Consider the following 26,438-nt stretch of genomic DNA (forward strand, 5'->3'; position numbering starts at 1 on the left):
GCTCATACTTCACCACTAGCCACCAGGGACAATGTGAGAGCGACCTCCAGGGATATTACACAGCGAGACACTCAGGGTATTACTAGACCTGAGGACTCAAGGCCCACCAGTGCAATTATTATTATGGGACCACTAGATCCCAGGGATACTAGTAGACCAGCAGACACCAGGGATACTAGTAGACACCAGGAATACTAGTAGACCGCTAGACACCAGGGATACTAGTAGTCCACTAGACACCAGGGAAACTAGTAGACCACTAGACACCGGGGATAATAGTAGACCACTAGACACCAGGGATACTAGTAGACCACTTGAAACCTGAGATATTATTAGACCACTAGACACCAGGGACACTAGTAGATCATTAAACTGCTAGACACCAGGGATATTATTAGACCACTAGACACCAGGGATAGTAGTAGACAACTGGACACCAGGGATACTCGTAGACCACTAGACAAAAGTGATACTATTAGATCACTAGACACCAGGGATATTATTAGACCACGAGACACCAGGGACACTTGTAGACCACTAGACACCAGGGATACTCATAGACCACTAGACAAAAGTGATACTATTAGACCACTAGACACCAGGGATTTTATTAGACCACTAGACACCAGGGATATTATTAGACCACTAGACACCAGGGATACTAGTAGACCGCTAGACACCAGGGACACTTGTAGACCACTAGACACCAGGGATACTCGTAGACCACTAGACACCAGGGACACTAGTAGACCACTAGACACCAGGGATAATAGTAGACCACTAGACACCAGGGATAATAGTAGACCACTAGACACCAGGGATACTAGTAGACCACTAGACACCAGGGATAATAGTAGACCACTAGACACCAGGGATAATAGTAGACCACTTGAAACCTGAGATATTATTAGACCACTAGACACCAGGGACACTAGTAGACCACTTGAAACCTGAGATATTATTAGACCACTAGACACCAGGGACACTAGTAGATCATTAAACTGCTAGACACCAGGGATATTATTAGACCACTAGACACCAGGGATACTAGTAGACCACTTGAAACCTGAGATATTATTAGACCACTAGACACCAGGGACACTAGTAGATCATTAAACTGCTAGACACCAGGGATATTATTAGACCACTAGACACCAGGGATAGTAGTAGACAACTGGACACCAGGGATACTCGTAGACCACTAGACAAAAGTGATACTATTAGATCACTAGACACCAGGGATATTATTAGACCACGAGACACCAGGGACACTTGTAGACCACTAGACACCAGGGATACTCATAGACCACTAGACAAAAGTGATACTATTAGACCACTAGACACCAGGGATTTTATTAGACCACTAGACACCAGGGATATTATTAGACCACTAGACACCAGGGATACTAGTAGACCGCTAGACACCAGGGACACTTGTAGACCACTAGACACCAGGGATACTCGTAGACCACTAGACACCAGGGACACTAGTAGACCACTAGACACCAGGGATAATAGTAGACCACTAGACACCAGGGATAATAGTAGACCACTAGACACCAGGGATACTAGTAGACCACTAGACACCAGGGATAATAGTAGACCACTAGACACCAGGGATAATAGTAGACCACTTGAAACCTGAGATATTATTAGACCACTAGACACCAGGGACACTAGTAGACCACTTGAAACCTGAGATATTATTAGACCACTAGACACCAGGGACACTAGTAGATCATTAAACTGCTAGACACCAGGGATATTATTAGACCACTAGACACCAGGGATACTAGTAGACCACTTGAAACCTGAGATATTATTAGACCACTAGACACCAGGGACACTAGTAGATCATTAAACTGCTAGACACCAGGGATATTATTAGACCACTAGACACCAGGGATAGTAGTAGACAACTGGACACCAGGGATACTCGTAGACCACTAGACAAAAGTGATACTATTAGACCACTAGACACCAGGGATATTATTAGACCACGAGACACCAGGGATAATAGTAGACCACTAGACACCAGGGACAGTAGTAGACAACTGGACACCAGGGATACTCGTAGACCACTAGACAAAAGTGATACTATTAGACCACTAGACACCAGGGATTTTATTAGACCACTAGACACCAGGGATATTATTAGACCGCTAGACACCAGGGGCACTTGTAGACCACTAGACACCAGGGACACTAGTAGACCACTAGACACCAGGGATATTATTAGACCACTAGACACCAGAGGTAATACGGGACCACTGGACACCAGGGATATGAATAGATCACTGTACCATGACGATATCGTTGAGCCCATGGATAGTCAGCGATGAGGCTCTGTGGAGGGATTTCTTTTGCAGGTGTATTTTATTGGAATTCCCCCTTATATTTGTGCGCCATCTTATAAAACAATGGAATAATAAATAACTGCAGAAATCAGGAACGTCATCCCCCTGGGCCACAATCAGTTAATGGCTCCCCAGCTTCTCTCTGACCCCTGATCTGCTGAATTAGCCACACCACAGGCTGTAATCTCACAGGGCGGCCACTAGAGGGCAGCGCAGGTCTACAGATAGGGCTGTATGGTAAGGATCCACACCCCTTACACTACAGCACCAGCTCCTCATCCCACACTGCTGACAACCTGCCTGTATACAGGTTGTCAGCCCCGCCCACCTTTTAATTTATGGTAATGTGACCTCACCCTTCCTCTTGGAACGCCAGAGAATTCTGGGACAGTTTTGCCAGGTTTTTTGCATATTCCTCTTCAATCTTCATCCTGAAATGCAAAATAAAAAGGGATGAAGGACTGATGTGAACCTGGAGACAGGGGGCGCCGTCGTGCAGTGGGTAGGACTGTGGGGTCCCCACAGACCAGGGATTCGGCGTCCATGGATTTGTGATAGTTATACAATGTATCCGACAGTAGAGACGCTTTCTATTGGAGAAAGAAGAAATACAAGCTCCACCCCTGCTTAACTCTGACTCCTCCCCTTTATCATAAAGCAGTTTATATCGCTCACAATAATCAGGAGGTGGAAAAAAAATGTAGAAATGAGATGTGATATCTGAGATATGAAGAGGAAAATACATTTCACCTTCGAATAAAGGGGAAAAAAAAGCCCCCGAGAATGAAGACCCCCGACTTACTGCCCCCAAAAACATCCAACATGGAAGAAAATTATATCGGAAAGACGCAAGAAACGTATTCATCATTAATATTCAGCAATATCATTTACCAGATGAGTCTGGAGAATTCTCCATTAGGATCACATTATAAGAGAAGTAGGTTACCGCCCAGGGGAGCGGGGGGCCGCCATTATTGGGGGCAGCTGCAGGATTACCGTTCACGGATGAATTCTGCCATCTCCTTCTGCATTTGTTTTCCTTTAAGCTGTTTCTGGAGGAGTTCTTCAAATCCGGTCACCGAGCTGTTACCCTGAGGATCCTTCTTATCTGCCTGTAATACAAGGGGAAATTCGTGAACAAAATACCGCAGTGTACAAGAATACCTTCTACATCTACACAGTACTACTACTATCGGAGGGTGCCCAAATAATACCGCCATATAGTGTCCTCACCACCACAAAATAAGCTTCTAAATATACACAGTAATACTAACAGAGGTGCCCAAATAATAGCGCCATATAGTGTCCTCACCACCACAAAATAAGCTTCTACATCTACACAGTACTATCGGAGGGTGCCCAAATAATACCGCCATATAGTGTCCTCACAACACCACAAAATAAGCTTCTACATCTACACAGTACTACTATCGGAGGGTGCCCAAATAATACCGCCATATAGTGTCCTCACAACACCACAAAATAAGCTTCTACATCTACACAGTACTACTATCGGAGGGTGCCCAAATAATACCGCCATATAGTGTCCTCACAACACCACAAAATAAGCTTCTACATCTACACAGTACTACTATCGGAGGGTGCCCAAATAATACCGCCATATAGTGTCCTCACAACACCACAAAATAAGCCTCTACATCTACACAGTACTACTATCGGAGGGTGCCCAAATAATACCGCCATATAGTGTCCTCAACAAAACAAAATAAGCCTCTACATCTACACTGTACTACTATCGGAGGGTGCCCAAATAATACCGCCATATAGTGTCCTCACAACACCACAAAATAAGCCTCTACATCTACACAGTACTACTATCGGAGGGTGCACAAATAATACCACCATATAGTTTCCTCACAACACCACAAAATAAGCTTCTACATCTACACAGTAATACTAACAGAGCGTGCCCAAATAATACCGCCATATAGTGTCCTCATAACACCACAAAATAAGCTTCTACATCTACACAGTAATACTAACAGAGCGTGCCCAAATAATACCTCCATATAGTGTCCTCACCACCACAAAATAAGCCTCTACATCTACACAGTACTACTATCGGAGGGTGCCCAAATAATACCGCCACATAGTGTCCTCAACAAAACAAAATAAGCCTCTACATCTACACAGTACTACTATCGGAGGGTGCTCAAATAATACCGCCATATAGTGTCCTCACAACACCACAAAATAAGCTTCTACATCTACACAGTAATACTAACAGAGGTGCCCAAATACCGCCATATAGTTTCCTCACAACACCACAAAATAAGCTTCTACATCTACACAGTAATACTAACAGAGCGTGCCCAAATAATACCGCCATATAGTGTCCTCACAACACCACAAATTAAGCATTTACATCTACACAGTAATACTAACAGAGCGTGCCCAAATAATACCTCCATATAGTGTCCTCACAACACCACAAAATAAGCTTCTACATCTACATAGTAATACTAAGAGGTGCCCAAATAATACCGCCATATAGTGTCCTCACATCACAAAATAAGCTTCTACATCTAGACAGTAATACTAACAGAGGGTGCCCAAATAATACAGCCATACAGTGTCCTGCATACCACCGTATAGTGTGAGGTACTCGGACACTATATGGCAGTATTACTGCGTCTATGCCGGAGAACACATTTATTTTCTGCCTTCCTTCCTGTCCTCCATCCTGCACCGCTCACATGTACGCAGATCACTATCGTCAGCCGCGATACAGCGCTGCCAGCAGCACCTGCCAATCATTAACATCCATAGAGAGGGGAAGATAATGGAGGCCGAGGCGGCGAATCGGGGGGAGACCCTGACACATGGACGACCATGATAAGACTCCGCACAAAGGAGGGACAAGAAGGGACACATCACAGGGTTAATGGACTGTTATACAAAGCCGCAGGTGTACGGAGCCTAGTATAGGAGTATGATACGCAACATCAGTCATACAGGATGTCATCCACAAAGATACCCAGGTTATGCCAGCTGTACATATATAATTATATACAGGAGATACCCAGGTTATACCAGCTGTACATATATAATTATATACAGGAGATACCCAGGTTATACCAGCTGTACATATATAATTATATACAAGAGATACCCAGGTTATACCAGCTGTACATATATAATTATATACAGGAGATGCCCAGGTTATACCAGCTGTACATATATAATTATATACAGGAGATGCCCAGGTTATACCAGCTGTACATATATAATTATATAAAGGAGATACCCAGGTTATACCGGCTGTACATATATAATTATATACAGGAGATGCCCAGGTTATGCCAGCTGTACATACATAATTATATACAGGAGATGCCCAGGTTATACCGGCTGTACATACATAATTATATACAGGAGATGCCCAGGTTATACCGGCTGTACATACATAAATATATACAGGAGATGCCCAGGTTATACCGGCTGTACATACATAATTATATACAGGAGATACCCAGGTTATACCGGCTGTACATATATAATTATATACAGGAGATACCCAGGTTATACCGGCTGTACATATATAATTATATACAGGAGATGTCCAGGTTATGCCGGCTGTACATACATAATTATATACAGGAGATGCCCAGGTTATACCAGCTGTACATATATAATTATATACAGGAGATACCCAGGTTATACCAACTGTACATATATAATTATATACAGGAGATACCCAGGTTATACCAGCTGTACATACATAATTATATACGGGAGATGCCCAGGTTATGCCAGCTGTACATACATAATTATATGCAGGAGATGCCCAGGTTATACCAGCTCTACATACATAATTATATACAGGAGATGCCCAGGTTATACCAGCTGTACATACATAATTATATACAGGAGATGTCCAGGTTATACCAGCTGTACATACATAATTATATACAGGAGATGCCCAGGTTATGCCAGCTGTACATACATAAATATATACAGGAGATGCCCAGGTTATACCAGCTGTACAAATATAATGATATACAGGAGATGTCCAGGTTATACCAGCTGTACATATATAATTACATAGAGGAGACAACCAGGTTATAGCGGCTGTACATAAATGATTATATACAGGAGATACCCAGGTTATACGAGATGTACATATATAATTATATACAGGAGATGCCCAGGTTATACTAGCTGTACATACATAATTATATACAGGAGATGCCCAGGTTATACCAGCTGTACATACATAATTATATACAGTAGATGCCCAGGTTATACTAGATGTACATATATAATTATAAACTGGAGATACCCAGGTTATACCAGATGTACATATATAATTACATAGAGGAGACGCCCAGGTTATAGCGGCATGCTCCTCATCACCGTACAGTACAGAGCTAAGGCTCTTACCCAGAAGTAGTCGCAGTAGCTCCACTCTCCCGGCTTCAGTAGTTGCTGCTCCGGCATTGTGTCGGGATGAGGAAACGTCACACAGTTTATCTGTACAAGACAAAAATATTTTAAAATTAAAAAAAAGAAAAGTCTTTTTCCCCTAAGTTACTATACAGAATAAAGATGGTGGCGGTGGCACCATGGACTCATCCTTCACTCTAATGTCCTATGTTGTCTCTGACCAGGTCTGGTCAGGATTCTCATGTGACTATTCACATCCCCAGAAAACCTTCGACCTTCAGACTTCCTCATAGAAGGACCCTCAGAAGGTGGCCACCTATCTTAAAAACTAATCGGAAGAGATGGCTGCTTCTTGTGAAGATACAGAGGACAAGAAAATTAGCTGTGGTGTGAAATCTTCAGTACCAGACATATTGCACGTGAACCTCAGGTGGGACGGAGAGGACAACTCAACTCCACCCAGACAACAGGTATAAATTGAGGCTTTGACCCACCAAGTATAAGTCTAGGACATTGGGGAGACTTATCTCATGGCTTTTCCTGATGCTCACGATGTAGAACGTTTGGGTACAACAATGTGGTTTCTCTGTAGGGTCTTGAGTTAGAAGATCATGTGGGACCTCTTGGTTGGGTAAGATTTCATTCGGAGTAATTTCAAGATTCTGTTCCTGGCTGCTCTTAAGCTAAATCTTTGTATTCACGTGAGGTGACCATGTCTATTCGGTATTGATTTGGGTGCTACAGTGGCCACTGTATGGCTGTACTTGAGGGTCTGAAAGATGGTGGTCCCATCAATGATGCTACCTTTTGTTAGGCCCATAATTTTCATGCTCAGTGGAAGTTCTGTTTGGGAGGTGGTGTGGCCAAAGAAGTAAAGGAGATACAAGAGATATAGATGAATCCACTATATGACGTATGGAACCTTGTATAAGACAAGACATTTTCTTGGACACATTTTTTAAAAATGTAGACCCTTCATCAGGACAAGGCAGTACGGAAAACAGAGAAGATGTGGCCAAAGAAATGGCAGAGGGATGTGAGTAGAAGGGGCAAGTCAAAAGTCTCAAGACAACATGGATACCTATTAGTTTAAAAAACTCCTTTATTGAGTGTTTTTGAAGTTTTCCCTTCAAGAATATGACATGAAGGTCATCAGTAGAGAGGTCTAGGATGGAGATTACCACCAAGATCAACTTCGAAACCACAGTCACCCCAAGGAACTTGTGCAATACTTGTCTCATTCACCAGCTAAAACAGTTGCATCTGTCAGAAACTCTGAAACCCTGACCTAAGATATAGAGACAGATCCCCAACCTGAGATATAGAGACAGCTCCCCCAACCTAAGATATAGAGACAGCTCCCCCAACCTAAGATATAGAGGCAGCTCCACCAACCAAAGATATAGAGGCAGCACGCCCGACCAGATATAGAGACAGCTCCACCAACCTAAGATATAGAGGCATCTTGCCTGACCTGAGATATAGAGACCGCTCCACTGACCTGAGATATAGAGACCGCTCCACTGACCTGAGATATAGAGACCGCTCCACTGACCTGAGATATAGAGACCGCTCCACTGACCTGAGATATAGAGACAGCTGGCCCCATCCTGAGATTTAGAGGCAGCTCTCCCGACCTGAGATCTAGAGGCAGCTCCCCCGACCTGAGATCTAGAGACAGCTCTCCCGACCTAAGATATAGAGACAGCTCCACCGACCTAAGATATAGAGACAGCTCCACTGACCTGAGATATAGAGACAGCTCCACTGACCTGAGATATAGAGACAGCTCCACTGACCTGAGATATAGACAGCTGGCCCCATCCTGAGATCTAGAGGCAGCTCCCCCGAACTGAGATATAGAGACAGCTCTCCCGACCTAAGATATAGAGGCAGCTCCCCCAAACTGAGATATGGAGACCACTCCCGTGACCGGAAAAGGTCTCAAATTCAGAAGCTGTGTCTAGTAAAATGTTGAAGTTTAGAAGCAGTAATAATGTCGAACTGCTCGACTTTGCTTGCCCAAGACCAGGAGATGTCAGGATTTTTTATTCTGGTCATGATTGTACCAGCTTTTCGGTGTGATAACAGCCTGAGAATTCACTGGAAGTCACCAGAAGACAACATATGTGAATCCACCAACAAGGAGAACAGAAAATACTCTGCTGAGAAGGTCAAGTAGAGTATCTAAGGAGAAGAATGGATGGAGAACACCTGGAGCATTGAAGTCTCTGAAAACAAGTCGAAAAAACAGAACATGCAATGGACAGCCTAAGAAACTCCACCAGGAGACGACTGGATAATCAAGAGAACTGGTTGATAACTTAGGCTACTTTCACACTAGCGTTAACTGCAATCCGTCACAATGCGTCGTTTTGCAGAAAAAACGCATCCTGCAAAAGTGCTTGCAGGATGCATATTTTCCCCATAGACTTGAATTGACGACGCATTGCCACACGTCGCATCCGTCGTGCGACGGATGCGTCGTGCTTTGGCGGACCGTCGGGAGCAAAAAACGCTACATGTAACGTTTTTTTTGCTCCCGACGGACCGCTTTTTTCGACCGCGCATGCGCGGCCGGAACTCCGCCCCCACCTCCCCGCACCTCACAATGGGGCAGCGGATGCGCCGGAGAAATGCATCCGCTGCCTCCGTTGTGCAGTGCGTTAAACGCTAGCGTCGGAATCTCTGCCCGACGCATTGCGACCGGGAGATTCCGACGCTAGTGTGAAAGAAGCCTAAAAGCAGAAGAAGCAGATGTTACTCTCAATCTCTGACCTGATCAAGGAGCTAGAGATTAAGAAAAATAAATGCTCCAAGAAGATCAGGAAAATCGGTGTAAGAGCAGAAATCAATGAAAAGATTATTTTTTTTGATACTCTAGATGTTTAGAATTCGACACTCTTCTCATCAAAGTCCTCACTCCTGCAAACGCTGAATCAGAGAAAACGATTACTTATCGATGGGTGTGAAAACATTCACTGATTTTCCATTCTGGAAACAAAGGATACTTGATATTTCATGCACACCTTGGTGCCAGCACATGGCTGACAGATGTATCACTCCTCCTTCCCAATCCTTAAAGAAAAGAAAACAGGACATGCCCACCGACCTGAGATATAGAGGCAGCTCCACCGACCTGAGATATAGAGGCAGCTCCACTGACCTAAGATGTAGAGACAGCTCCTCCAACATGAGATCTAGAGGAAGCTCCACCAACCTGAGATGCGAAGTCCTACTGAATCAGAGTTTCGCCTCAGCTTCTTTCTCAGGTATAATGCCCCACCTAAACACCTGAAGATAATAGATGCCTAATGCCCCAGAAGAAGCAGAGGCAAAACCATGAATAAACAAGTCTTGGCTCCTGAAGGACATGTTCTCATCTCTCCTGTTTTAGTATTAGGAAGGAGGAGTGGTGGAGTGATCAATCTTTTAAAAAAGATAATTTTCCCAAATCACACTCAAGTTCTCATTGTTCACCTTTCGATAGATAGATAGATAGATAGATAGATAGATAGATAGATAGATAGATAGAAGAACCATAACATTTTGAGTTCTGGGCAAGAGGACACATAAATCAAATTAATAGAATGATCACTCTTGCAACTTGTAAAGTTCCCGACACATAGACCCCACCATAGCCATGTGCTGATCGAGCAGATCACATCCCCGAGACACCTTCCCCCACTCTACAACCAATCATCTGGAGCTTTTTTTCAGGACAACCTTCTTCTAGAGCTCAAGATGTCTAGAGTTAAGAATAGGGGAAGCGGCCAAGAAACATTTTGTTTCAGGGGGCTCAAACTTGTCAATGTAGAGTCCCCTACCATTCCGAACCTAGCACCATCACTAGGAACCTGGACCATCATTAATAGCAAAAAAAAAAAAAAAAAAAAAAAAAAAAAAAAAAAAAAAATCGCAAAAAATTCTCTTTGCTTCCAAGATGACAGCATCTCCGAGGACTGAAAATCACCACTTGAGATAACGGCAAAGTCATTACTAGCAATGATCGGGAAGGAGGAGGCAGAAGACTGTTGTGGATTGGATACAGTCTTAGTTCTTCGGTTTTCCACCAGTCTATTTAGTTCTTATTTTTTCATTTTCTTTCATAAATTTCCATTAAAAAAATTGCAGTAAATTGTTAAAAATTGATCAAAAATAAATTGGACTAAATATTAAAAAAAAAAAAAAATCTATTAATTTGGATCCGGGGATTGAGGTTACATAATTTGGATTGCTGCAGTGTTCACATGACAAACGCTCGGAGGGAATTCCATCCACCACGGAACAGCGTATGCATCTCATCTGCTGGGCATGAGCCCACCCCTCCAAAAACCCCCCCACCGTACCCACTCAGTCTCTCCTACTCGCTGTCAATCACCCCCCTATTTACCTGCACAGAAGGGGCGGCGAAAAGAAAAACAAGAATACAGCAGAAAAGATTAATTATTTCCATTATTTTTTGGGTAATTTAGAATTTTTTTTTACCCTTTCGAACAGATGGCGCAGCGCTGTCGACACGAGAGGCTTTTTTTTTTTGCCTGTTGCTTCCAGGGATGTAAACAGCTGATTAGACATTTTTTATATATATTTTATAGAATGATGGAAATTCTACACTATTTGTGGATCAATCTTGAATTAAAATAAAAAAAATTTTCTTGCTTCCAAACTGCTCAAAAAAAAAAAAAAAATGAAAAGAAATGGTGGTGATAAAAAAAATAATAAATTAACCCTTAAGATCAAAGATCATTTTGAGCAAGTGTCCCCCTCCCTCCACCCCCATGGCTAGAGATTGACACAAGAGGAAAAATTAAAAAAAGGAGCATAAATGAAAAATGTAACAAATAATCAGGTAATGGAGAGAGTGATTTTTTTTATGCCCCCCCACCCTCCTCCTCAATAATAATTACGGGGGGCTGCAGGAATCCATTTTTTTTTTTTTTTTTTTTGAGTTTGGATGCAATGTAACGAGCCGCGTCGTCCCCATATTTGCAGCTTCTTGCTGCTACATTGTCATAGTAACAAGGCTGAGGACACTCACCGTGATGGTGGTCTCCTTGTTCTGCTTTCTGGTGGGTGACGGGGACCCCGGACTCTGCGGAGAGAGGCAAGAAGCATCGTCAAAGCTGGTCTCAATGTCTGACATTTTTTTTTTGGGGGGGGGAGTGGGGGGGGAGATGGCGATGTATCTGCTGCGGTGAGGAGCTCAGGAGCTGCACATTAGCCCTCCGCGCTCGCAGGGAGCTGCATTAATTCTGTCACCGTGTCCTGGAGGTATCAGCGACAATCGTTTGCCACATGAAGCTCATGTACTCTGCCCAGTCAAGCAGCACGCCGAGCAGAAACGCGCGCACACACCTCCCTCCTCTCAGAGGAGCGCGGAATGAAGGGTTAATCACAGCTGCTCACACATAAAAATCTATAAAAATTCTAAAAGCGCAGGGAAACCCCAGAACGAGCTGGAAACTGGAGACTGAATGAAAGGTAAAAAAAACATTAACAAATCCAATAAAATCATTGACCCCAAAATAATAATATAGAAAGCAAAAGATGGAACATTAGAATCCTAAAAATTATACATTATATTTGCACATGTGAGCAAAATACACCCTTTATGCCTTTTGAACTCCAAATTAATAATATTTATTTTATTATTATTATTTTTTTATTATTTCCTTTGCACACTTCCTTCAATGATCGTATTAAATCACATCTAATAAAATGGCCATTTACAGCAAAGATAAATCAACGATAGGATCTAAAAAAAAATTCATTTTATACTAGTGAGGACGCTGCCTCCTCATCTCTGCCATTAATATCTGGATGCTGACATTCTCGCTGCCTCTTGTCACCGTTATATATTATAGTGGCGTAATGCAAGTCAGGCAGCGATGATAGAAGAGATGATAATAATGTACGAAGCCCAGGACACTAGATATTCATCACAACCAAAAAAAAAAAGAAAATCTAGATATTGTTGAGGTCAATAAAGATTGAGGTCATGGAATAAAAAAATAAAATCTTAAATATAGGAAAATGGCCACATCTGGTCCAGTGGTCAGAAGTATAGGGTGGAGAGGAGTTTTAGGGGTTGGGGCATGGATAGCTGCCGCAGAGATTCATCAGCTGCGAGAACGACTCCTGGAACCTCCCTAGTGATCAGATAAGGGCTCAGTTCATGGAACCCCAATTTTTCATCAGCTAAGGGTCCAGCGCCTGGAACCCCTAGTGATCAGCTAAAAGTACAGCTCCTGGAATCCCAGTCGGTGAGCTAAGGATGCAGCTCCTGGAATCCCAAGTGATCAGCTAAGGGTCCAGCCTCTGGAAGCTCAAGTGATCAGATAAGGGTCCAGCTCCTGAAAGACAAGTGGTGAGCTAAGGGTCCAGCTCCTGGAATCCCAGTCGGTCAGCTAAGGATCCAGCTCCTGGAATCCCAAGTGATCAGCTAAGGGTCCAGATCCTGGAAGCCCAAGTGGTCAGCTATGGGTCTAGCTCCTGGAATCCCAAGTGGTGAGCTAAGGGTCCAGCTCCTGGAATCCCAAGTGATCAGCTAAGGGTCCAGCTCCTGGAAGCCCAAGTGATCAGCTAAGGGTCCAGCTCCTGGTAGCCCAAGTGATCAGCTAAGAGCCTAGCTCCTGGAACCCCACGTGACCAGCTAAGGGTCCAGCTCCTGGAACCCCAAGTGACCAGCTAAGGGTCCAGCTCCTGGAACCCCAAGTGACCAGCTAAGGGTCCAGCTCCTGAAACCATCCAGTTGTCAGCTAAAGGTCTTACACCTGGAACCATCCAGTGGTCAGCTAAGGGTCTTACTCCTGAAACTCCTCAATGATCAGCTGCGGGCCTGACTTCTGGAACCCCCTAGGAATCAGATGGGGATACAGCTCATGGTACTCCCAGGGGTCAGCTAAGGGTCTGGCTCCTGGACCTTCCAGTGATTATCTGCAAGTTCAGGTCCTGGAACCATCGAATGATCAGCTGCAGGCCCAGCTCCTGGAACCCCAAAGTGTCAAGCTAGGGGTTTGTCTCCTGGAACCACCCCTGTGGTCAGCTGCGGGTCCAGGAATATTAAAATGATCCACCCGATCCCCACCCCACCCTCACCTAAAAAAAAAGCCTAATTTTTGTCTTCATCGTCTAAACCATAACTTTTTGTTAAATTATCCATCCTCATAATTGCCAACAATGTAGTTCCTCTACAGAGGGGACTATTACAAAGATTCTACCACCCGAGAGAAAAGGGTTAGGACCAACCAGGGATGGACCCAACTGTCTCTAAGAACCCCAAAGGAACTGCATGGGCTAAGCGGAGTCACACATGGTGGGAACTGCTGTTACTTTGCTAACACAAAAGTTAAGGACCATCCACTATGAGATCTATATTGACATAACGAGGACAATAATTAAAGGGGCATTACAGTCTACATAAATTACCCCTTTGATCTCAATTAGATCAATGTGGATTTTAGAAAAACCCCAAAAAGGCACTGGTGTCTCACTTTCTTTCAAGATTATTCCTTGGCCGTAAAGAACCGCCCACGAGGAGTCGAGTGGGACAACAGGCAATGAAGATAGCCAAGTAATTTATGGAATCTAGACTTTCCCTTTAAGTTCCTTGAACAGACACCCATGGAGTATGGTTTGGATTATATAGCTAATTCTAACCGGGCAGTGAAGTTACCTTCTATAACCGGCCTATGACTTTAACAGTTTGTCGTGATTGGACATTTTTACATTACTTATCTACTATAATTTATCGTTTTTTTTTTCTAAATTGTACAAAGTTAAAATATTCCATTCAGATAAAAAATCTGAAACGGAATTTAATTCAGAAAAATTGTACTGAAATCCAAGCTTCTGTCCCGTCCTTGGCAGCTTCCATTGTCGTGTTGGCGGCTTAATTAGCTTTGAGTTTATGGGGTCATGGAAATATAAATGGATTCCATCACGAGCAATAAATGGGAATCAGCTGTGGTATTGATGGAGTCATGATGGTTAATTATCTGGTCTCAGGTCAACGGAGGCCCAAAGGAGGAACCTGCCGCCTCCTCATCTCCAAATCTCACGAGGACGTACAGTGAGAAAATGCCGAAATTAAGGAAATTTTGCTTACATTTTTGGCCCCATCTTTCTATGTACATTAGGTGAGGAATTAATCTAAAAATCAACTCCACCAAAAAGATGTTAGTGTCCTTCCTAAAAATTATCCCCTATTCCTCCTGTTTTTTTTTATTTTTTGAGGTTGCAGAAAACTAGGGCAAAGTTATCCCTCGCCCCAATCCACTATCGTCTAGGGTAAACTGAGTGATAACCGCATTCGGGCAGGCTGTAAACGAAGTTGCTGCTCATTTTGTGTCATCTGTTGCTTTCTCCTCTTTGCTCTGGTTGATGTTCTCAAATACGTCCCAAGGTCCATAATTGTTTAAGAAAATTCCAGCCCAAAATCCCCCCGGCGGTCAGTTGTGGGCCTAACTCCTAGAAACTAGCTACTAGAAACCCTCCAATGATCAGCCGTGGGTCCAGCTCATAGAACCCCTCGACAGTGGTCAATTGTTGGTCTGTCTCCTGGAAACCCCTTTGGTGATCAAGCCACAGTTCTGGTTCCTACAACGCTCCTCTTTATGTGGTCAGTTGTGGGTCTGACTCCTGGAAACCCCTTCAGTAATCAGCCATGTGTCCGGCTTCTGGAAAACATCAATCACCACCACAGTGATCAGTTGTGAATTATGCTTCAGGAACCCCCAACCTACCCACCCATCACCACAGTGATCAGTCAGGGGTCCAGCTCCAGGAATCCACCGGTGATCAGCCATGAGTCCGGATCCTAGAACCTCATTGATCATTCGTGGGCCCATCTCTAGGAACCCATTAGTGATAAGCCATGGGTCCAGATCATAGAACCTCAGTGGTCAGTTGTGGGCCCAGCTCCAGGAACCCACCGATGATCAGCCATGAGTCCAAATCCTAGAACTTCAGTGATCAGTTGTGGGCCCAGCTCCAGGAACCAACTGTGATAAGCCATGGGTCCGGATACTAGAAGCTCAGGGATCAGTCGTGCGCCCAGCTCCAGGAACCTACCGGTGATAAGCCATGGGTCCAGATGCTAGAACCTCAGTAATCAGTCGTGCACCCAGCTCCAGGAACCTACCAGTGATAAGCCATGGGTCCAGGTGCTAGAACCTCAGTGATCAGTTGTTGGCCCAGCTCCAGAAACCTACCGGTGATAAGCCATGGGTCCAGATCCTAGAACCTCAGTGATCAGTTGTTGGCCCAGCTCCAGGAACCAACAGTGATAACTCATAGGTCCGGTTCCTAAAACCTCAGTGATCAGTCGTGCGCCCAGCTCCAGGAAACAACCGGTTATCACTGTGGTTCTAGGATCTGGACCAATGGCTAATCAGTTGTGGGCCCAGCTCCTGGATTTTCTCCAGTGATCAGGAGTCTAGCTCCTGGAGTCCCCCAGCAGTACGCTGTGGGCCTGGAAGCCTTGTGATCTAGTTGTGGATCTGCCTCTTGGATCCCCGGAACATCAGCTTTGGTCTGGTGGAAGATTTGGTCTTGATTTTTTCTAGATGCCAAATATTTGTCATAAAAGGCGCCAAAATGTTTCCTTATCTTCTTCACCTCTCCATCAAGAAGAGGCCTCTCCTCATTAGAAGACGGCCCCTCTAGATCTTCGGCAATTGCTAAATTTTACATTGGGCCCTAGATGTTGAGCAAAATACTCTTCTAGGGTGAGAATTACTATTGATCCTTGGCCTCGAGAAAGTATCTTATGCTGGGATGTAAAACTGAGACGATCGCCACCAGCATGGGGGCTTTATTTTCCCAACAAAATACAGAATAAAACCAAAATAAAAATCAATAAAAATACAAAAAAAATACAAAAATAAAAAGGAAAAATAATGACAATAATATCTACAAAAATATAATAAACGAATAGTAAAAGTTATAAAGTGAATTGAAGATTAGTATTTTTGGGGCAGCAGGGGTTAAGAAGACAGATCATTAAAAGGGCTCTGCCTTAGAAGCCACCGCTGATTTAACAGAGCCATTATGGCCGATGATACAAGATTGCTGCAATTTTTTTACACTCCACAAAATTCCGGGAAATAACTGCAGACGAGGAGATGCCGCATAAGGAGGGGGAAGAGCAGGGACTGCGGAACCCGATAGGACGGCGATGGTGGATGCCCCTGTAGCAGATCATCCATGGGGTCCTGCGGCACTGCTTTCTAGCTCATGAATACAATACCAGTATTACAGTGTGCACCGACACCTATGAAGACAAAGGGATCCGGAGCTGCATGCATTTGGGGTGACGTCACCTCTGTAAAGTCCATGACCCCCCCCCACCTCATGCTCCCCTCTGTGCCCACAGTGAGCTGCAGAGGACAACGGGGTCTCCAGAGAACAGATGTTTCCTTACAAGGCCGGCTGGACCTAGTCCATGATGGGAAATGGAAAGAGATTCAAGTGAGCAAAAGAACAAGGACGGTAGAAAAGACTTAAAGGGGAACTCAAGGACACTTGTGGTGAACGTTCGCTCACCTGGGGTTCTTGGATGGCCACATGAACTGGTGAAAATACTTAAAGAGGAACTCAAGAACACTTGTGATGGACACTCGCTCAACTGGGGGTCACCGATGGGTTTTTAGATGGCCACATGAACTGGTGAAAATACTTGAAGAGGAACTCGAGAACACTTGTGATGGACGCTCGCTCAACTGGGGGTCACCGATGGGTTTTTGGATGGCCACATGAACTGGTGAAAATACTTAAAGAGGAAATGGAGAACACTTGTGATGCACGCTCGCTCAACTGGGGGTCACCGATAGGTTTTGAATGGCCACAAGGATGGGAGAAAAGACTTAAAGGGGAACTCCAGAACACTTGTGATGAACGTTCGTTCACCTGGGGTTCACTGATGGGTTTTTGGACAGTCACAAGGATGGGAGAAAAGACTTAAAGGGGAACTCCAGAATACTTGTGATGGACGCTCGCTCACCTGGGGGTCACCGCTGGGTTTTCGGATGGCCACATGACTCGCGTCGTGCTGATGTGAGGGGGATCCTGAGGGATGGAATCCATTTACTATAAAAGAAAAAAAAAATCTGTTACAATTGCATCCAGTGTAGGCAATCCTCTGACCTGTGGGGCTCTGGAATGACCAGTTATCTGCACCGATACATTGTAACGAACCTACAGAAACAAGAGAGTTTAGTTGACATTATCGTCTAGATTAGACACACTGTTACAAACCCTCAGTACTGGGCACTACCCAACCAGGAATATTCACTGATACACAAAGTATCTGAGAAAGTTCTAAAACTTCTCTGTTCAATAATTAAAGTGACATTTACAGACAATCCCTTTAATTAAAGTGCCGTAAGAGCGTGGGCCGTTGCTGCATTTGGATGTCGTCCCCCCGACGCGTCCATCACAGCCCATCACACAATGTTACTCAATGACCCGATATTTCCAGATTCCGCAGACATTACATTAATTATCATAAAAAAAGGAGAAATGGAAGATTCTGGCGAATCAGAGGTCACAAGCGCAGAGAAGAATAATCAGATATTATTCAAATCTATTGTTCTAGAATCTGCGAAGATGAGAAATGAAAGCGGATAAAAAAATGATATAAAGACTAAAAAAGAAAAGACTAGGAAAGGAACCTCTTAAAGGGGAACTCCACCCTATATACAAATGACATGTCCGTCTTCTATATCATCACCCACTGATCTCACTGCATTCATGTGCCCCTCTGGATTCGTCTTTGAACAGTTTCACTACCATAGCTGGCAATCATCCTTCAGTCTGGCCGCTAGAAGTTTAGCCTCCGTTGCCCGTCATTTTGCTTCCCTCCTTCACATGTATATACTGGGTGTCTTGTATCCTTGGGAAGATTCCTTGTATCATCACATTGTATATAGTTCTTTATCCAGCATGTTCCCTCAGAAGTTATGTCCCCTTTCATGCCTTCCGATTCTTCTTCTTTCGACAGATCTTCACGACTTCACTCTTTTTTCACGGTCGTCTTCTTTTTCCATCATCAGCCTTAACCCATTTATTGTTTTTGCCTTCCGAGAGCGGAGATTCTTCTTCTCAAGATGTGGGTTCACATATTCTGTTCCTTGTATGACAGACGTACAGGTGGTTCACCTTCGTTTTCCCTTCGTACTTTATATAGCTTCGACTGTATCTGATCATTTGTCGAGTTTGGACTTGCTCTAACTTCAGCCATTTTTTCCAGAAGTCGTCTGACCACTGTCCTCTTTCCCCTCAGTTCTTTTTCCCTGTGGTCATTACATTATGGATCATTTAATATTTGCTTTTTGAATATCTGTAACCCTATGTCATGTGTATATACATCATTGTGTCCGTCAACTGATCCTTTACGACCATGAGAAGAAATAAATTCTTATTCAAGTTTGGTAATGGCCACCATTCGCTTTACATCCAGGATAGTACATTGGTCACCTTGAAAGTTCTTCAGCTGTCACTCTTTATGGATATGAGCCTTCCTTCTAGGCTGGGAACATACAACACGTTGTTTACTGGAGTTTGGTAATGGCCACCATCCGCTTTACATCCAGGATAGCACATTGGTTACTATGGAAATCATTCAGCTGTCACTCTTTATGGATATGAGCCTTCCTCGTAGGCTGGGAACATACATGTCATTTACTGGAGTTTGGTAATGGCCACCTTCCACTTTACATCCAGGATAGCACATTGGTCACCTTGGAAGTCCTTCAGCTGTCACTCTTTATGGATATGAGCCTTCCTTCTAGGCTGGGGACATACAACATGTCGTTTACTGGTAAACTCTGTCCATTTTAACTGGGACACATGAGGACTCCACGTCCAGGATATTTTGCATTTATTCTACTTACATACCCAACTTGGTAAACACTGTGAAAATTCCTCTATCACTCATCCAGCGACTTGCTGCTTCACACTCGATGTGCCATCCACTGATCGTAGCTTTATTTAGTCCCTAAAGTCTGCCATTGTAGCTTTTCTTATATCCGGCTATAAAGACAGCCATATAAATCGGACTGAGATCTGACCACAGTGCTCGGACTGGCCGCGGCTCTCCCGACCAGAGCGCTCTTTATATGGCTATCTGAGTGATTGCACTCTCACCTTCTGTGGACTCCTATATATGTTACTTTCTTATCTGATTTTTATATATTATCCTGGTCAGATTCTCATATTAGGTCTGTCTGGGTCCTTATGTCTAAACCAGACATTGGGTGAGGATATAGAAGACAGCTGCGAGATAGCCGTCCTTTACATCCTCACCCACTGATCTTAGGTGCGACATCACTTCTAACACTGTCACAGCTTTCATGCATTGCGGGAGGATGAACTATTTTACAGGGGATAACCATTATTGGCATCATCACAGTATGGAGGATAGCAGGAAGAAAAAGACTAAAGAAACCAGAGAGGTCAATGCAATACAGTATTAGCAAACGTTAAGAACACAGCGCCATCCGCTGTCCCTCCGCCATAGCTGCAGCCGTTGTTTCTCCAACACGGAGGCCGGAGCGGCAGTACATCATGTCACACTTGTCTCACTACTGCCCCCTACTGATGTACAGTCACTGAATGACTCCGTGTAGTCCAGGCCTCACAACGTGGCTCCAATATGCCTGCCACATGCCCATCAGGCCATATTCACCATATCACCAGGTGATATAACCTGCGGCTCGGCCCCTCTCTCGCCCCGGCGGCCCCCGTGTGTCGTGCCCATGGTTCGGGTTCTCTGTGTTGGGATTTTTCTTATTTACAGGAGTCAGATATAAGAATAAATGGCCTCTTCTGAGGTTCTCAAGACGTTTTCCTGCAGCTCGGTTGCCTTAGCAACTGGATTTCCGAGTGTTCGAGGCAGCGAGATGCAGAAAGCAGAGGACGACGACGCGCAAAAGTACAAGACAGGAACGCGCAGGGGGCGCCCACATTTAGCCCTATTCAGCCATTTTTTTGGTTGCCGGGAGACTAGTAAAAATGGAGGCTCCTCCCCTCTCTCAATAAAGGAGAGCGATGATTATAGTGTCAATATTATAGGAATCAGAGGGGAGAGAGGGATCCTCCACCGACAGGGACCCCCTGCAAGAGGATGACTTCACAGAAGGGACGTCGCCACACAGGTGGGCCCCAGAGGGGACGTCGCCACACAGGTGGGCCCCAGAGGGGACGTCGCCACACAGGTGGGCCCCAGAGGGGACGTCGCCACACAGGTGGGCACAGAGGTGACGTCGCCACACAGGTGGGCCCCAGAGGGGACGTCGCCACACAGGTGGGCCCCAGAGGGGACGTCGCCACACAGGTGGGCCCCAGAGGGGACGTCGCCACACAGGTGGGCCCCAGAGGGGACGTCGCCACACAGGTGGGCCCCAGAGGGGACGTCGCCACACAGGTGGGCCCCAGAGGGGACGTCGCCACACAGGTGGGCCCCAGAGGGGACGTCGCCACACAGGGGGGCCCCAGAGGGGACGTCACATGGGGGGGGCCCCAGAGGGGACGTCACAGAGGGGGGCCCCAGAGGGGATGTCACCACACAGGAGGACACAGAGGTGACGTCGCCACACAAGTGGGGCCCAGAGGGGACGTCACCACACAGGTGGGCCCCAGAGGGGACGTTGCCACACAGGTGGGCCCCAGAGGGGACGTTGCCACACATGTGGGCCCCAGAGGGGATGTCACCACACATGTGGGGCCCAGAGGGGACATCACCACACAGGTGGGCCCCAGAGGGTTCGTTGCCACACAGGATGGCCCCAGAGGGAACATCACCACACAGGTGGGCCCCAGAGGGTTCGTCGCCACACAGGATGGCCCCAGAGGGAACATCACCACACAGGTGGGCCCCAGATGAGACGCTGCCACACAGGTGGGCCCCAGAGGGGACGTCGCCACAGAACAAGATACCTTCTAGATTTGCGGTGGATATCGCGTCCAAGGACACATCACCCCTCCATATCTTTTGATACGCCAGTAACTGGCTCCTGACCACAAGTTCATCTGGCATATTCCATATATTGATCACCATCTTAGCGAGTATGTTAAACCACATATCCTCTCACTACTTCTTATAGTACGCTGATGAAGGTCTTGAAAGACCGAAACGTTTGTTGTGACTACTGTATGTATTTCACATCACATTAAAATTCTCTTATCACACCCACTCGAGTGTGGCAAGTATACAGTACAGACCAAAAGTTTGGACACACCTCATTTAAAGATTTTTCTGTATTCTCATGAGTATGAAAATTGTACATTCACACTGAAGGCATCAAAACTATGAATTAACACATGTGGAATTATATACTTAACAAAAAAGTGTGAAACAACTGAAATTATGTTTTATATTCTAGGTTCTTCAAAGTAGCCACCTTTTGCTTTGATGACTGCTGTGCACACTCTTGGCATTATCTTGATGAGCTTCAAGAGGTAGTCACTTTGTTGTTAAGTATATAATTCCACATGTGTTAATTCATAGTTTTGATGCCTTCAGTGTGAATGTACAATTTTCATAGTCATGAAAATACAGAGAAATCTTTAAATGAGAAGGTGTGTCCAAACATTTGGTCTGTACTGTATATACTATAGGATTAGAAAAAAAAGATTTAAGCACAGCACAGCAGAAAACTGGGTGCAGAGTCTCATAGGCATATACCAAACCTTATAAGTAGAAGATAGGATTACTATAGGATTAGATACACGGCTCAGCAGACAGTATCACACAGGAGAGGATTAGATACACGGCTCAGCAGTCAGTATCACACAGGGGAGGATTAGATACATGGCTCAGCAGTCAGTATCACACAGTACTGGCTTAGATACAGAAGGTCATCAGTCTCACCTTGGGGCAGTGACGTCTTCTTCACCAGAGGACTTTTCATGCTGACAGGTGACGTGTTCGGCCTTTCCCACGTCGTCTCTTTAAAAGAAACACATGAGATTTACAAGCGTATGATACGGGACATCACATGTCAGCAGATGGACACACAGAACATTCTCTTAAAGTGACAGACGCGAGGCAATGCGAGGGACATGTTCGGGCAGACTACAGATCTGGCACCGTCGCAACATCTAGTGGCTGGATGTGGTACTACAGATTAATCCAGATTGTGACCCTATACACTGTAGAGAAATGTCTTGGAGGCACATCAGCTGGGCGAGACGCTGTGGATGCAACTCTGGGTTGGGGTACTTGTTCTTAATTATTGAGATAATTGGAAAAGACTATGCAAATTAAGAATTAATTTTAAACCTCACAAAACATTTTTGGCAAATGTACAGGGTGAGGAAGAAACAACACTCGAAGAAAGACTTCATCCCACCTCTGCTAAACAGGACAACTCCACAACCCTCATATCTTCTGCATCCCACAACCAAAAAGACTTGTTCTACACATTTAATACCCTCCTCTGCCCCCTAAGACCTCCAACTCTGCAGAAGACTTTGCTGCACATTTCTAAAACAAGATTGACCAAACAAGGCCTCTCCCCATAACCTTCTTCCCCACCATCCCTGAATGAGAGCTCGATTAATTATTTCCTCTCCAAATCGCACCTCTCCACCATCAGAGCTGCCACCACCTCACTACCATCAGAGCTGCCACCAACTCGCCACCACCAGAGCTGCGACCACCAAAGCTCCCACCTCACCACCACCTGTTGTGAATTCTGTGGCAGAGCTCCCTCCTGTGGTCACAAGTGGTACTTCGGCTGATTCTCTCTGGGAGCTTCCGTTTGTGGAGGAAACTGGTACTGCTGCTTCTGAGTTTCCTCCCTCAGGTGATCTGGTGAGGTCGTTAGGTGCTTCTCTACTTAACCCCACCTAATGCTTTGATTCATGCTTCCTGTCAATGTTCCAGTGTTGGACTTGTGTTTCTCTGGATCATTCCTGTGTCCTGCTGCTCTGCATAGCTAAGTGCTTCTTTGCTATTTGTTGCTATTTTTTCTGTCCAGCTTGTCTATTTGTTTTGCTGGAAGCTCTGGGACGCAAAGGGTGTACCTCCGTGCCGTTAGTTCGGTACGGAGGGTCTTTTTGCCCCTTTGCGTGGTTTTCTTTAGGGTTTTGTGTAGACCGCAAAGTTATCTTTCCTATCCTCGTTCTGTCTAGAATATCGGGCCTCACTTTGCTGAATCTATTTCATCCCTACGTTTGTCTTTTCATCTTACTCACAGTCATTATATGTGGGGGGCTGCCTTTTCCTTTGGGGTATTTCTCTGAGGCAAGGTAGGCTTATTTTTTCTATCTTCAGGCTAGTTAGTTTCTCAGGCTGTGCCGAGTTGCATAGGTAGCGTTAGGCGCAATCCACGGCTGCCTCTAGTTGTGTTTGGAGAGGATCAGGGATTGAGGTCTGCAGAGTTCCCACGTCTCAGAGCTCGTTCTATTATTTTGGGTTATTGTCAGATCACTGTATGTGCTCTGACCTCCATGTCCATTGTGATACTGAATTGCCTTTCATAACAGTACAGGAAGCCAAAAGTACTAATGATTCTCAATAGAGGGAAAAAAGAAGTTCTGAGACCATTTTTTTTTCTTGGCTTTGTGTTTTGTCTTTTTTTTCCCCTAGACATTTGGGTGGTTCAGTACACAGGTGTAGCGATGGACATTAGAAGTCTGTCTTCATTTGTGGATCAGCTCTCGGCAAGAGTACAAAAGATTCAAGACACTATTGATCAGAAATCTATGTTAGAACCAAGAATTCCTATTCCGGATTTGTTTTTTGGAGATAGAACTAAGTTTCTGAGTTTCAAAAATAATTGTAAGTTATTTCTGGCCTTGAAACCTCGTTCCTCTGGTGATCCAGTTCAACAGGTTTTGATTATTATTTCTTTTTTGCGCGGCGACCCTCAGGACTGGGCATTTTCTCTTGCGCCAGGAGATCCTGCATTGAGTAATATCAATGCATTTTTCCTGGCACTCGGATTGCTGTACGATGAGCCTAATTCAGTGGATCAGGCAGAAAAGAATTTGCTGGCTCTTTGTCAGGGTCAGGATGAGATAGAGGTATATTGCCAGAAATTTAGAAAATGGTCAGTGCTCACTCAATGGAATGAATCTGCGCTGGCAGCTATGTTCAGAAAGGGTCTCTCTGAAGCCCTTAAGGATGTCATGGTGGGATTTCCTATGCCTGCTGGTTTGAATGAGTCTATGTCTTTGGCTATTCAGATCGGTCGACGCTTGCGTGAGCGTAAATCTGTGCACCATTTGGCGGTATTACCTGAGCTTAAACCTGAGCCTATGCAGTGCGATAGGACTTTGACCAGAGTTGAACGGCAAGAACACAGACGTCTGAAGGGGCTGTGTTTCTACTGTGGTGATTCCACTCATGCCATCTCTGATTGTCCTAAGCGCACTAAGCGGTTCGCTAGGTCTGCCACCATTGGTACGGTACAGTCAAAATTTCTTCTGTCCGTTACCTTGATCTGCTCTTTGTCATCATATTCTGTCATGGCATTTGTGGATTCAGGCGCTGCTCTGAATTTGATGGACTTGGAATATGCTAAGCGCTGTGGGTTTGTCTTGGAGCCCTTGCAGTGTCCTATTCCATTGAGAGGTATTGATGCTACGCCTTTGGCCAAGAATAAGCCTCAATACTGGACCCAGCTGACCATGTGCATGGCTCCTGCACATCAGGAGGATATTCGCTTTCTGGTGTTGCATAATCTGCATGATGTGGTCGTGTTGGGGTTGCCATGGCTACAAGCCCATAATCCAGTATTGGATTGGAAATCCATGTCGGTGTCCAGCTGGGGTTGTCAGGGGGTACATGGTGATGTTCCATTTTTGTCAATTTCGTCATCCACCCCTTCTGAGGTTCCAGAGTTCTTGTTTGATTACCGGGATGTATTTGATGAGCCCAAGTCCGATGCCCTACCTCCGCATAGGGATTGTGATTGTGCTATCGATTTGATTCCTGGTGGTAAATTCCCAAAAGGTCGACTGTTTAATTTATCCGTGCCTGAGCACACCGCTATGCGCAGTTATGTGAAGGAATCCCTGGAGAAGGGGCATATTCGCCTGTCATCGTCGCCATTAGGAGCAGGGTTCTTTTTTGTAGCCAAAAAGGATGGTTCGCTGAGACCTTGTATAGATTATCGCCTTCTTAATAAGATCACTGTTAAATTTCAGTACCCCTTGCCTTTGTTATCTGATTTGTTTGCTCGGATTAAGGGGGCTAGTTGGTTCACCAAGATTGATCTTCGTGGTGCGTATAATCTGGTGCGAATCAGGCGAGGCGATGAATGGAAAACTGCATTTAATACGCCCGAGGGTCATTTTGAGTATCTAGTGATGCCATTCGGACTTGCCAATGCTCCATCAGTGTTTCAGTCCTTTATGCATGACATCTCCCGAGAGTACCTGGATAAATTCCTGATTGTGTACTTGGATGACATTTTGATCTTCTCGGATGATTGGGAGTCTCATGTGAAACAGGTCAGAACGGTTTTTCAGGTCCTGCGTGCTAACTCTTTGTTTGTGAAGGGATCAAAGTGTCTCTTTGGTGTGCAGAAGGTTTCATTTTTGGGGTTCATCTTTTCCCCTTCTACTATCGAGATGGATCCTGTTAAGGTCCAAGCCATCCATGATTGGACTCAGCCGACATCTCTGAAAAGTCTGCAAAAGTTCCTGGGTTTTGCTAATTTT

General features: G+C 44.9%; 1 protein-coding gene across 5 annotated transcripts in view; it reads right to left on the minus strand.

Moving 5' to 3' along the window:
• The window catches only part of GAS7 (growth arrest specific 7), a 111,552-nt gene that overhangs the window by 12,068 nt on the left and 73,046 nt on the right, over positions 1–26,438 (minus strand). For all 5 annotated transcript variants that reach the window (XM_069749137.1, XM_069749133.1, XM_069749134.1 and 2 more), the window contains 6 exons: positions 22,639–22,716; positions 17,770–17,855; positions 11,806–11,859; positions 6,762–6,851; positions 3,354–3,469; positions 2,714–2,788 (listed from right to left, as the gene is read on the minus strand). In XM_069749137.1, the coding sequence (XP_069605238.1) occupies positions 2,714–2,788; positions 3,354–3,469; positions 6,762–6,851; positions 11,806–11,859; positions 17,770–17,855; positions 22,639–22,678 (461 nt within the window). In that variant the 5' untranslated portion in view covers positions 22,679–22,716. The remainder of the gene's footprint in view (positions 1–2,713; positions 2,789–3,353; positions 3,470–6,761; positions 6,852–11,805; positions 11,860–17,769; positions 17,856–22,638; positions 22,717–26,438) is intronic.

Source organism: Ranitomeya imitator, chromosome 2 (assembly GCF_032444005.1).
Source record: "Ranitomeya imitator isolate aRanImi1 chromosome 2, aRanImi1.pri, whole genome shotgun sequence".
NCBI classification, from domain to species: Eukaryota; Metazoa; Chordata; class Amphibia; order Anura; family Dendrobatidae; genus Ranitomeya; species Ranitomeya imitator.